The following is a 14005-nucleotide window of genomic DNA, read 5'->3' on the forward strand; positions in this document are numbered from 1 at the left end:
AATTGATAAATGATTATTTTGTCTGCTCGGTGGACGGACAGATCAAGTAATGGTGATATTGATTCTGCTACAGTTAATTCGAAGATCTAATCTAAATATTTATTATTAATCATAACCAGTTATAATTAGTCATAAATATTTCCCTTTTGAGCTGATTTACTACACGCAATAGGCTAAAGTGTGCCGCAAAGCCCCAGCAAAAGTAATTACCATGAATGTGTCAGGGGAAATAGTAAGGAGATATTTGAATTATTTATTAATAAATTTGTATTTTCTGAGTCCGTGTCGCAAAGATGAAGATGACGATCCTGACTCGCCATCTCCTCATTGGACGCGCCATATTTACATATTTACATTTAAAAAGAGTTTTTGTTTTTGATTTGAATTATTTTTATAAAAGTACAATGTTTTGTTGATATTGTGAGTGCACACAAATAAAAGTAGACCCTTTACAGTTCCGAGTGATATATTACTATTACCTTTATGAGCAAAAATGACGACATATTTTAAGTTGTTTCCAATGCAAGTGATCACGCCGGCGCCTCCATGTCCTGTAAAGCGTGCTTTAGCTCTCCGCACAAACGATTAGATATGCATCTAATAGTGCACATTTATATAGGTTAAACATTTAAACTAACATTGTGATATGCTTGAACTGTTTTATATCTATATCTTTTATTTTAGGCAAGTCGTGATGATTTGAGAAGGCTAAATTGATCAAACATAGGCTATGATGAACTCACTGTCTGCCGCTGGCCGCTTGGTCGTTACTTTAAACAGGGCTGTACAGTGCGACATATACGAAAAAACTGGTCTGTGCGATGAATAAATTTACCACTGTAGCACGCGTGCGATACAGTTTTGCTTGTTCATAACATAGCCGCTTAATAGTGTGAAGTGATTTCTTGTGCTTGTTTGTGTGTGTGAGATTGATTATACTTGGTAGTTAGGGGTGTGCGACCGATATGACGATTTTTGATCGTGGACTATTAAAATGTCTCCATGATCTGCTTTTGAAGAAATATTGTTGTATCGTGCTACAGCGCACATTCTATCAGCTGCAGTTCTGGCGCCTCCCTCCGTCTCAATATAATGTACATCGCCACATGCGTTCACTTCAGTGTTAGCTCAGCGGTAGAGTTACTCTCATGGGACACTACACTTATGCGCAATCACAAAACTACATTATTTCCATCTGCTTTAAAGCAATAACCGGTTAAACATTTAATTCACGTGCTGTTCTGCACGAGCTTTTTCTGAGCGTGTACTCATGAAGCGCCACTGAGAGCCTGTCTTCACGTGCTGTTCTGCACGCGCTTTTTCTGAGTACTCATGAAGCGCGCTCACACTGAGAGCCTGTCAAAAAGCGTCTGATTGATTTCGTGTCTAATACTGTCAAAAAGGTTTACATATAAACACAGTTGGCTATGTCTAAAATGAAAGTAAACAGTTGGGAGAGAAACGCGTGCAGCTTTTAAAGGGACAGTAGCTACTAAACATGCTGCTGCCTGTCATTAAAGGGATAGTTCACCCAAAAAATTAAATTTCTGTCATTATTTACAAACTCACATTTTGTCTTAAACCTGTATTAATTTCTTTCTTGTGCTGAACACAAAAGAAGATATTTTGAAGAATGTGAGTAACCAAACAGTAGATGGTCCACACTGACTTACAGTAGGAAAAAAATACCATGGAAGTTACTGTGGACAAGCAACTGCTTGGTTACCCACATTCTTCAAAAATAACTTTTATGTTCAACAGACGAAATAAATTAATTCAGGTTTAAAACAACTTGAGTAAATGATGGTATAAAAATGAAACACTATTACAGAATTGAAAGACAGATGAACACATTTGTGGTGAACTATTCTTTTAATGTTAATAAAACAACAAAACACAGAAAAAAAGTATAATTGATGTATGTAGTGTATATAGTGTTTTATTTTAATATTTGTTCATTCAATTTCTTGAATGTTACTGCTAAATACTGTACCTGAAAAACCTGAAAATGTTTGTTTTATTTGTATATTATGTGTATTTGTAATGTATATCTTTGTTCTTATTTTCTAATAACAAAGATAAAATAATGACAAATATTTTTATCTTTGCTCACTTTCCCTAAATGTCTGCCATTGTTTTTTATTTTATATTTTGTTAAGGTGTAAGAGGTGTTATGTTTCTGCACTCTTCCATTTTTATCAAATTAAGAAAACTTTGTCTAAAAACAATTTTTGTGATGGTTTGTATTTTTTGTGCTCTGTATGGAACATCAGTGCCTGTTTAAGTGATGAACTCCATTACTTGTAAACAAAAAAATGCTCCAAACGTTTTTCTAACTTAACAAAACTTAATTATTTTAATAGCTGAAACAGTAGTATAAGCTGTTTTGGGAGAGGGGGGGGAGGGGGGAGACGGGCTCGGGCCGGTAATTCTGATAAGCTGTCGGACACGGGCCGGGCTAGGGCCTGAGCGTCTCGGGCCAGGGCCGGGCTAGGGCCTATATTTGAGGCCCGTGCAGGGCTCTAGTACTAATTATAAAATACAGATGACAAAAGAAATTGTACTGTTGCTATCTCAGCAGAAGCAAACATCTGTGACATATGGACTTGTCTGTGGAATCAAACAAAAGCAGTTAACGAATTCTGAGATAGACGACTGCTGGACATGAGTGAAATGAAGCAAGCAAAAGTGATTATTGTTTTACATGGCTGGGTGGTATGACGATAAGTGTCAAATCGACAGAGATTTCATTTATATCAGGCACAGCTTTCAGTGGGCAGTACTGTTTAAAAAAAACAGCATGAGAAAACATCATTGCTAGTACAAGCCCTGTGATTAATTCAGGATAGTTTTTTTTCCATTTGAAATCCCTAGAAGGGTTCAGTGTATACAAAATCTAATCAACTCACTAAAACAGAGAAAGGGTCAAAGGAAAGATGCATGCGTGGGAGTTTAATACTGAAAAGATCAGACCAAATATGTCAGAGATTGTGGCTTCAGTCAGGGTTTTCAGCCAATGGCAGGTGTCACTGTCTAGGCTTGAAGGGTTTTTAGTATTGTTAAACAGTCTTCTGGATACATTCTGACGTTCATGCCTAGGGAAACTTTGTTTCTTTCTCTCTGAGCAAATTAGATTTTTTTTGATCAAGTACATCTGAGGTTTACACATCTTTTAAGTTCTGAGGAAGCGTCACATTCTGCGTTTCTGAACTTATAAAGGAGTAGGATCACAGAATCATGATCTCCAGCAAGTTGCTAGTGTTTCGGGGCCCACGGGGCACTCTGGTCACAGAAACCGTTCAAGAGAGCCGACGGCGCAAAAAGTCATGTGCTGACCTGTTTCAGAATGGTTACCGTGTGAAGTTGGGCCCAGGCCAGATAGGAGACAGCAAAGAGAGTGACAGCCAGAGCTGCCTCCATGTGCTGTCTAACTGGGGTAAGACATCCTTTCTTGGGAACTTGTAGTTTAATACTATATTTGCAGAAACTGTGCAGTTAGAATTTTTCACTTGTTTACTTTGTGCAAGAGTTTTTAGGGGGTTTATTGCAGTGTTTTTGTTTCCTATTGCTGAAGATAACATCAAACTTGCCTTAAAAATATTTCTGCAAAGTGAAACTGGTGAATCTTATCAGGAACCTTTTTGATTCATTTTTGTACGAATTGCAGCAGAAGCTAAGATGCTGTGTTTCTGAATAGATGATGTTTGTGAGACTGAAGGCAGGAAAAATGCTGTTTATGTAAGAAGTCTGCTGAAGCTGGTGATATTGTTCTCTAATCTGCTTCGTGATGCACTCATTTCAGCACCTACATCTCTCTCGCTCTCACACACACAAAAGTGTGATTGTTCCATGGTGGTTCTTTCTCTGCTCTAAGCCGGAATAAACTGATTGAAGTTTAAAGTTTATGACAACCAAAACATGTAACATTAACATTATTTTTTACACAGTTGAATCTCACAAGACAGGTCAAGTACATGTCCAGATCATATTTCAGACATTTTCAAAAAGTATGAGAAAGAAACAATATTTTGCTAGTAAAGTAGTTTTGTTTAAAAAAAAAAAAAAAAAAAATGGAAAAAGTTTGTAAAAAAAAAAAAGTTTTTATATACAGAAAAGTGTATTTCCTCCTCATCATATGATTGTGAAAGACCGGAGTATCGATAAGCTCTGACGTTAACGGTTCTCTTATCGGTACTGGAGAAATTAAGAAAACACACATACATTTATTATTGCTATATATACATTATCTTGCAAATTCTATCTCACCAGAGTCGCCAGCTGTTTTTCAAACATTTCTCTATGATGCATTTTTGCTATTCGCAATTCAGAAGCTTCAGCACGCGCAACATGAAAGCCCTGTTTAATTATGATAGAAGAGAGAACTAAACATTCAAACATCTGCTTACACTTTAGGCCTGTGGCGGTTTTATTAAGCTTATTTTTTTTTATTTCGATTTTGGCTTCTAAGGATTATACAAAAGAAGAAATGAGGTAGAGCTAGTAAAAACTAGCTGCGTTTCGTCTTGCGCAACTTCTTTCCCTTCACAGCGGTGCGCATTCGTTCCTCCCTATAACCCAAACTTAACGTCAGAATCAGCTCAGTCGGTGATTGTTGTAAAATGCCGTCTTTACTGTTGCTAAATTGCGGGACATGTTTGATAATAAAATGTTGAAAGCACAATCCGCACAAGAGCTGTTGTTCAGCCTGAAATGTGGTGGGCGCGCTCCAAAACGGACAAACAAATTACACTTTGAGCTTCGGGCGCATGTCCAAACGATCAAATAATATATATATATATATATATAAAACAAAAAGTACCGATAAGAATACCGTTAAAGTACCGAATCGATAAGCAGTATCGGTAAGAGTAGTAATACCGTTAAAACCTTAACGATACCCATCCCTACTTAATTGTAATGAAAATGGTGACTGGAAATGTTTTCATAAGATGTCCGTGTCTGAATGCAGTTTGTGCACGCTACACAAAAATATATATTTATGAATGAGCCACTGTATTTGCCAGAATGTGCAGTACTGAAGTAGAGTACACTGCATGCAATATATATCCCCTTTTAGAAAAATAAATGGACTTTTTATTTGTGACTCATTATTTGATTGGGCTTTTAAAATGTAGTCATTTAACAACATTGAATTATTAAAAAGGAGTATTATTAAATTTATTTGTGTTAATAAATGAGTGTACTATGACAACAGTGACCACTGAAGCAGGTTACTACTGTTTGACATGTTTATCATTGCATACTATGTTGTTTCACATACTATTTTTGAAGACCCATAAAATATTACTATTATGAAATATTACCATTATTATTGTTACTTTTCATAGCACTGAGGTAATCCTTCTAAAATTGGTCTGAAAAAGAACCAAAAAAAAAACAAACAAACAACAAAAACAACTTTTAGCTGTTACACATAAAATATAAGGTTTTAAAAATAAAATACTGATGACTCTCCTTTTACCACCTACTACACTTAGCAAGTAGCAAATCATTAGTTCATGGCTGTGGTGTAAAACTAAAAACTAAAGCTTTTTAACAAAAAAAAAAGCTTGTTTGAAATGTGTCAGAGCAAGAAAGAAAACTGAGCCAATTATTGCCAATTATGGGGTCTTAAAAATGGAATGTAGAATCTAATATGCAGTAATCTGGTGTTCCATTTTGAACAGTTCATTGCTTTACAATAACCCTTTTATTGATTCTCGTCTGCTTTTCTCCTTTCTCTTGCAGGTCTGAGGTTTCTAAGAGCCTTGAGATTGATACAGTTCTCAGAAATTTTACAGTTTTTGAATATCTTAAAAACAAGGTAAGGCCAACAACATATCACGCACCTCTCTCACTCTCAGTTTCGAAAGCTCCACTCCACTCCACTGGCATCAACACACACAGTCTCTACAGCTCCTTAGGAGTCTCCGGTGTCCCTTCCATCGCTTACCACACACCTCTGTGACTTTGACCCAGAAGTCTGCAGGGCTCGTAGCTGAGCAGAATGTTTTTTACGTGTGCATTTAGTGTGCTGTAGGTAAGAGAACAGCCTGATGAATGCAGGAGTGTGAAGCAGACAGGCCTCTGATTGATTCCTCCTCCGCCAGGCTGTCACACACGACAGATGAGCGCCTCCTGACACCGCAGTGGTATTTCGTAAATGTCAATGATTCCGAAAGGAATTGGAGAAAAAGCAGTCAGCACCCAACTCAGTGGTTGTAAAACTGCTGGACGTTTCATTTATTTTAGCTGCCATCTTGTTTTTCAGTTGGGGGAAATTGCTAAGATATATCACACCGAACTGACACAGCTGTCAACAGGGCGTTACATTTGCACCACTGTATTTTCTCTCATTGACTGCTGAAGAAGGGGCATTCACATTGACGGTGATTTGCAGTGATCGAAAATGATTCGTATTTTTGTGAGAGTGGTGATTTGAGGTGGTGCAAAATTCACACCAACGTGGCACAGATACAGCATTCGAGTAATAACCGCCAATGTAAACGCTCCTATAGACTTAACAGCTCCAATATGCGTTGGTCGTCCTCGAGATCCCACTATCTTCTGATTTGTTTGCTGATAACCTGTGTGTTCACTCCCAGCGAGCAGCGTCAAGGCAAAGCGATCGTGTGTGTGTTGGGCTCAATAGATGACTGACTGATCTGTACGTCAGTGTGATGCGTTTCACTTTGAGAGGTGTGATGTAACTCTCGTCTCTCACAGTAATTCCATCAAGCTGGTGAACCTGTGTTCCATCTTCATAAGCACATGGCTCACTGCTGCAGGATTCATTCATCTGGTGAGTGAAAAAACACACACACGCCCCCCTCTCTCCCCATGCCCCTGGAGAAATGACACAGAGAGGAGTGCACATGCAGATTCGTGGGAGGAACACGTCTGTCCCTTTGTGGCATATGTGGTTTGTGTTGTAGTTCATCTAAAGATCTGGTGTTTTGTGGTTCTTTTTTCGTGTTTTTTTTTTGTTTTTGTTTTGTTTTTATCAGGATGTGCCAGAGGACATCTGTGCCACTAGATGGCAGCAGAGACTGATCGCCACTAAATCCTCAGTTTGGTTCCTGTCACAATTCATCCTTGTGATTTTCTGTATGGACAGTAGATGGCTGTAGAGGATCGTGTTTAGATCTGTCAGTAATTCACTCTTTGCTCTCCTTCCTGTGGCAGGTGGAAAACTCAGGGGATCCATGGGAAAACTTCCAAAACTCTCAACCGCTCTCATATTGGGAATGTGTGTACTTATTAATGGTCACTATGTCCACGGTGGGATATGGAGACGTCTATGCAAGAACCACTCTTGGACGCCTTTTCATGGTCTTCTTCATTCTTGGTGGCCTGGTAAAATCAATTTTCCTCTTGTTGGCACTCCTGCATCCCTCCCCTTCCCCAATGCAAACAACTACCATTTAAAAATCATGCAAAACTCCTGTGATCTGACACCCTCATAACTGTCGTCTTTCCACAGTCTTGAAATTATAACACTGTTTTTACCATACCACAGTCTTCATGATAGCCCAAATTATTACACTGTTTTTACCATATTGTATATGTCCATTGTCTTTGTAATGTTTACTCCCCTGCCGTTAAGATCCATAACCTTGTTTCACCATTACAGCCCAAGTTAAGATGAAAAGTACATGCATTTAGTAAATTTTTGTGCTGTAATTTTTTATGCTATATGACACTATCCCTTATTATGTTTATTGCATTTAAATTAGTATTTAAAGAAATGTATTTTGACGATAATGTTGTTGCTATTCTCTTAAAGCGGTTTCAGGAGATCCCATCCTTCTGTTTCCCTCCCCGAATTCCAACAAACACAGTGGCAGTCGGATGGCCCATAGTCCTGCTTGAGCGTCACCATAGCAACAGCAGCCAAAAACACTCTTATAAGTGCATTTACACCAGAGTAACTTCAGATGAGGATACCGGAAAATATACAGAAATAACACAGAAAACACTAGATGTGTATGTTCCCTTTCATGGGAACTTCGAACTGCGTCCTCTAGGTTTCCCCATAGCGACCCCTAGAGGACGCAGTGTCTCGTTCCCTACTCAGGGATCCATGGTTACATATGTAACCTGAGACGTTTTGCAGGAAGTTTTTGGTAAAATTATAATTAAGTGGAAAATGGCAATTCAACTAAATTGCTATTGTGGCTGAGTAGATTGATTGCAAGAAGTAAAATACCTAGTATAGGAGATCATGATCCACACTCACGAAAACAGTCTTCTTTTTTCGTTTTATTTTACATTCATCGTTAATGGGAAAAGACACAAACGTTTCCACTCAAAGCCTTCCTCAGAACAAACACAGTGGCAGTCGGATGGCCCATAGTCCTGCTTGAGCGTCACCATAGCAACAGCAGCCAAAAACACTCTTATAAGTGCATTTACACCAGAGTAACTTCAGATGAGGATACCGGAAAATATACAGAAATAACACAGAAAACACTAGATGTGTATGTTCCCTTTCATGGGAACTTCGAACTGCGTCCTCTAGGTTGTGTCTCGTTCCCTACTCAGGGATCCATGGTTACATATGTAACCTGAGACGTTTTGCAGGAAGTTTTTGGTAAAATTATAATTAAGTGGAAAATGGCAATTCAACTAAATTGCTATTGTGGCTGAGTAGATTGATTGCAAGAAGTAAAATACCTAGTATAGGAGATCATGATCCACACTCACGAAAACAGTCTTCTTTTTTCGTTTTATTTTACATTCATCGTTAATGGGAAAAGACACAAACGTTTCCACTCAAAGCCTTCCTCAGTATGCAAAGCAATTCAATCCCTCCACCCACTTTTCAAATCACTAATTATATTGACGTCATCGTTCATTAGCCAATGTTCAGTTACTAAAATCATTCAATCATTTCCATTTAAATACTAGACAATTTTCATGTATATACACAACACAGATCATCACCTCCACTAATACACCACACAACATATCCATGATTAAAACAAAAATGATCTAGGATCTTATATTTATATATACTTATTAGGGATGTGCGGGTCTAGTCGACTAGTCGACTAAACGGTACAGCTCCTACTAGTCGACACTGAAAACAATAGTCGATTACACGAAAAAAAAAACATGATTTTATCATTCAAATTACCGTCATTTTAACATTGCATTTAAAACATTTTAAATAACAAGTTAAAATAAAACGTTTTTATATAGTAAAGAAGTAAAATACCAAAACTGAACCTAAATAAATTTGGTTACACTATTGCAATAATGGTTTAGATCAGGTAGAAATAGCTCCTTAAGGTAACTCGTATACACATTTTACAATTAATCATTTTTGAATAATGATGTCATTTTGAAACACTTTCATAGAAACATTTAAAAAGAAATTACTCAAAATATATTCAGATTCAAGAATCAATATATATTGCCCAATGTATTGATCATCCACAGGCATTCAGAAGGTCTAATGTGAAGTTTATATCGACATAATGCAGGACAGATGCGCTTCAGTTCTTGCACTGGACACGAAGTTCCAGCTGTCCAGAAGTTTCCATAGCAATCTGCTATTTCTTTTTGTTTTTAAAAAGGGCTGGAAATAATCACTGCTCTGCTTTATATCAGGTGTTCAATGAATGACTTCAAGTGTGGAAATGTTGTAAACCGTCAGATCTGATCAGGCAGATGTCATAATTCATCAGGGCCCTATAGAGAGGTGAAGAACCTCTCACAACTCTCTTCGGGAGGTCAGGCTGACAACTCAGGGATTAAGATCCATAGTAACACACAGCATGGAGATAAAACAGAACTTTGTCAAGGCTGCAATCTTGCAAAGTGCATCCAGCTCATTTAAAGCACACTAATGAGTCTTAATGTTCTTTGCAGCTGTGGGCGATCAGACTGGACTATTCAAATCCACTTGCCACTTGCATTAGTGTTTGTTGGACAAAACATGGCATGTAGGTTTTTTTTTCTTTTTTCTCTTCCTTCTCTGAAGACAGTTTTTTGTGCTGTCAGAGAAAATAAAGATTGACAGCACGACAAACTTTTTTTTATGTGTCTCCAAACCAGTGGAGTGTCTCCAAAGTTGGCCTTTTGTCCATTATTCCATTTTCCCTTCAATTTGAATTTTTTTTCTTTCAGATCTTTTTAGAAGCACAATGGACATTTATAAATTTTTTTAAAGTATTTTTTGCTTATTATTTAAATTAGAAAACGAACAAACAAAAAATTGACATTTTACCAAGCTACATCATTTTGTTTTTGGACCAAACACGTCAATTTCTGCACCTCAGAGGTTGGGGGAAAAATGTCCAGACTCGGATGGGTCTCTCCGCTTTTTTAGCCTCTGCTTCTGTCTCCTATCTTCTCCTTAGGCCATGTTTGCCAGCTACGTCCCTGAAATCATAGAGTTAATAGGAAACCGCAAGAAATATGGTGGTTCCTATAGTGCGGTAAATGGCAGAAAGTAAGTATTCCAGGTGCCTCTGTGGCTTTGGTCACAGCAGAACCCCTCTTTGCATGCACTTTTCTTTTTCTGTTCCATGCATGTAGGCCATGTTTGCTCGCTACGTGCCAGAAATTGCTGCTCTCATCCTTAATCGGAAGAAATATGGAGGGAGTTATAACTCGACCCAAGGAAGAAAGTAAGTCAAAGGATTGAAGACACCGAACCTCTAATGAATAGGTTCTTATTTTCCGCAGGGTCTGGCGTGGAGGAGCGCAGACTCTGACCTCACAGGAAGTCGCTGTAGTGCTTCCTGTGACGTCAGAGGTGCTCCTCCACAGGGAGTCGTATTATTATGAGGGTCTGGGGTCAAATGGCACATATCATCTCATTGCTTGTGGCGTCGTGTGAGTCGCTCATCGCTTGCTGATTCGTGCTACTTGTGACACTGGGCTTCTGCGTGTGCGTGTTGTATGTTTTTATCGCTAAGCCGTATTTCGTACAGTTCAAAAGGTTTTATTTTTGGAAAGAAATTAGTTCTTTCAGTCGGCAAGGACACATTACATTGATCAAAAGTGACAGTAAAGTCATTTATAATGTTCAAATAAATGCTGGTCTTTTGAACTTTCTATTCATCTGTGAATCCTGAAAAATAGTGGAGTGTCTCCAAAGTTGGCCTTTTGTCCATTATTCCATTTTCCCTTCAATTTGAATTTTTTTTCTTTCAGATCTTTTTAGAAGCACAATGGACATTTATAAATTTTTTTAAAGTATTTTTTGCTCATTATTTAAATTAGAAAACGAACAAACAAAAAATTGACATTTTACCAAGCTACATCATTTTGTTTTTGGACCAAACACGTCAATTTCTGCACCTCAGAGGTTGGGGGAAAAATGTCCAGACTCGGATGGGTCTCTCCGCTTTTTTAGCCTCTGCTTCTGTCTCCTATCTTCTCCTTAGGCCATGTTTGCCAGCTACGTCCCTGAAATCATAGAGTTAATAGGAAACCGCAAGAAATATGGTGGTTCCTATAGTGCGGTAAATGGCAGAAAGTAAGTATTCCAGGTGCCTCTGTGGCTTTGGTCACAGCAGAACCCCTCTTTGCATGCACTTTTCTTTTTCTGTTCCATGCATGTAGGCCATGTTTGCTCGCTACGTGCCAGAAATTGCTGCTCTCATCCTTAATCGGAAGAAATTCGGAGGGAGTTATAACTCGACACGAGGCAGAAAGTAAGTCAAAATCCAGAACCAGGTGTGGTTGTGTGACTCACACGCGTCCCCGTCTCTGATAGAGAGGGGGTTAGTGCAGACAAAAAATGATAGGACGAATGAATGTCACACTGTGACTGGAGACCTTGGCCATCGAAGCCACATGTCAATGTCCTTTGCTCTGTGTCCGTGGCTTCTTTTCCCTAACGCATCTGCTGCATTTTAATTTCATTACAGTGACTGTTGCTTTTCCATCCGTTATGTGCTACTGTAGAATCAGTGTTTGTTTTGCATTTGAAATAGAAAAGAGCAAAATGAATGATAGAAGATCACTAGCTTATACTGTATGTAACGATCAGTATGTAAACACTGTTCACTTAGTGTCATCATTGTCTTGTGTTTGTTTTAGTTTTTTGTTCTCTCGAGTTCTGCTCATCATGCTTGACCCATCTCTCGCATGCTCTCTGTGAATGGACGTATGTTGGCTTTTTAGTTTGCATGCTGCAGTGAGAAAAGCCTCTCTCATCTCTCATCTCTGTGTGACATGACTCTGGCCCTGATCTTCAGTCAGCGCACACCCTGAATGCCTGGATGCCTCAGCTATCGCACTGGAGCTGCTCCATTGCAATTGGCTTGCTTTTTTGCCCCGCTTGGTACTTTTACTATGTCCCGTTTTTTCTTTTCCTTTTCAGAGATGACCCCTGAATGTGAATGTGGATATTTTGAACCCCCCCACTCGTTTCTGGCTCAAACACGGCCCTGTCATCAGCACAGCGATTCTCCCGAACACTCGCGTTTAAGTTCCAGAGCCCCCTCTCTCACTCTCTCTCGTGCGCGCTCTTTCCCAACCCATTTCACAGCGTGAAACAGGCCCACGGTCACGTCCGGCTTTCATCTTCTGAATTTGAGGGCAAATACTAAGCCGGGAGAAAGCCATTAAGAGCCCCTTTGTTTGATGCCGTTTCGCTGTCAGTGAAACAAGATTGATGAAATGTTATGTTTGGCCTCAGCCCCACGTTTGGATTCGCAGTCTGGTGTTGAGAGAAGGCTTGTCAAAAGCCTCTCTCTTTCTCTCACTTTCTTTCTCTCTGGCTATGCATGCATCTGGTTGCGATTACAGTAGGCTCCAGCTCTCTGGCCGAGCAGAAAGACAGGCACCAGGCTTTGCCTTATTGTTTAAATATGCATGGGACTGTGTGCTCATGAACGGACACATCACGACACCTCGAAATAAATGTGTCGGGATATTTATTTCCACTGTCAGCACATTTCCGACAAGCTCAGGCTGGTGCAAAATACATACGTTTAGAGTGTAATTCTGCACAAACTCACAAAAGTCCAAGAGCCAAGGTTTTTTTTTTATAACGAAATCCATGAGTAGGTGTTTATGAATAAACATTGGAGGCTGCATAAATGTCATCGAAACGCATAAATGTCATCGAAAATGAACCAAGAAATTTAATGAAGTGTGTGAGTAAATGAGTAAAGACTAGTCTTTTTTCAAACAATTAGAGAATTAGAGAAAGAAACTGTTATGTTTAGGATCAACATGGTTTGTGATGGACAAATGCCATCAGGATCACTAGAGTGACAGCATAAAATTATATATACTGTAAAGTTCAAAAGTTTGGGGTCAGTAAGATTTTGTATTTTTTTATATTTTTTAAAGAAATAAATACTTTTATTCAGAAAGAGTGACAGTGCAGACATTTAATATATATTGTTAAAAAACATTTCTACATAATCAAATAAATGCTGTTCTTTTGAACTTTCTATTCATCAAAGAATCCTGAAAAAAGCACTACAGTTTCCACAAAAATATTAAGCAGCACAACTATTTTCAACATTTATAATAAGAAATGTTTCTTGAGCAGCAAAACAGCATATTAAAATGATTTCTGAAGAATTATGTGACTCTGAAGACTGGAGTGATGATGCTGAAAATTCAGATTTGCATCACAGAAATAAATTACATTTTAAAATGTATTAAAATATAAAAGGTATTAAAATTTAAAAGGGTTATTTTAAGTTATTTGGTTAAGTTATTAAGTTAACCTTACTGACCACAAACCTTTGACTAGTAGTATGTACCTTTAATTGTAGTCATAGTCTACAAGTTACAAAGGGTACCCTTAACACCTTTAACTCTTTCCCCGCAAGTTATCTCGTCTTTTAGAAGAAAACACTTCCCCGCCAAAGACGAGTTTTTACGGCTTTTCGTGTTTCACTGTTATACACTCGGGGGGCGCTATTACACATCTTCTGAACGAGTACAAAACCTCCCGAACAAAAACACACGTGAACAGGATGGAGAAACGAGCGATCTCTATGTAAACAGATGCATATGAAAAATAATG

At 38.4% G+C, this 14005-nt stretch overlaps 1 protein-coding gene across 1 annotated transcript in view; it reads left to right on the top strand.

The window, feature by feature from the left end:
- Positions 1 to 14005, top strand: part of LOC107708442 (calcium-activated potassium channel subunit alpha-1-like) — a 285003-nt gene that overhangs the window by 206453 nt on the left and 64545 nt on the right. The window contains exons 6-9 of the mRNA XM_016512675.1: positions 5749 to 5824; positions 6727 to 6802; positions 7186 to 7356; positions 10368 to 10459. Coding sequence (XP_016368161.1) covers positions 5749 to 5824; positions 6727 to 6802; positions 7186 to 7356; positions 10368 to 10459 — 415 coding nt within the window. The remainder of the gene's footprint in view (positions 1 to 5748; positions 5825 to 6726; positions 6803 to 7185; positions 7357 to 10367; positions 10460 to 14005) is intronic.

The sequence above is a fragment of the Sinocyclocheilus rhinocerous genome, unplaced genomic scaffold (genome assembly GCF_001515625.1).
Source record: "Sinocyclocheilus rhinocerous isolate Xijiao unplaced genomic scaffold, SAMN03320098_v1.1 scaffold295, whole genome shotgun sequence".
NCBI lineage: Eukaryota > Metazoa > Chordata > Actinopteri > Cypriniformes > Cyprinidae > Sinocyclocheilus > Sinocyclocheilus rhinocerous.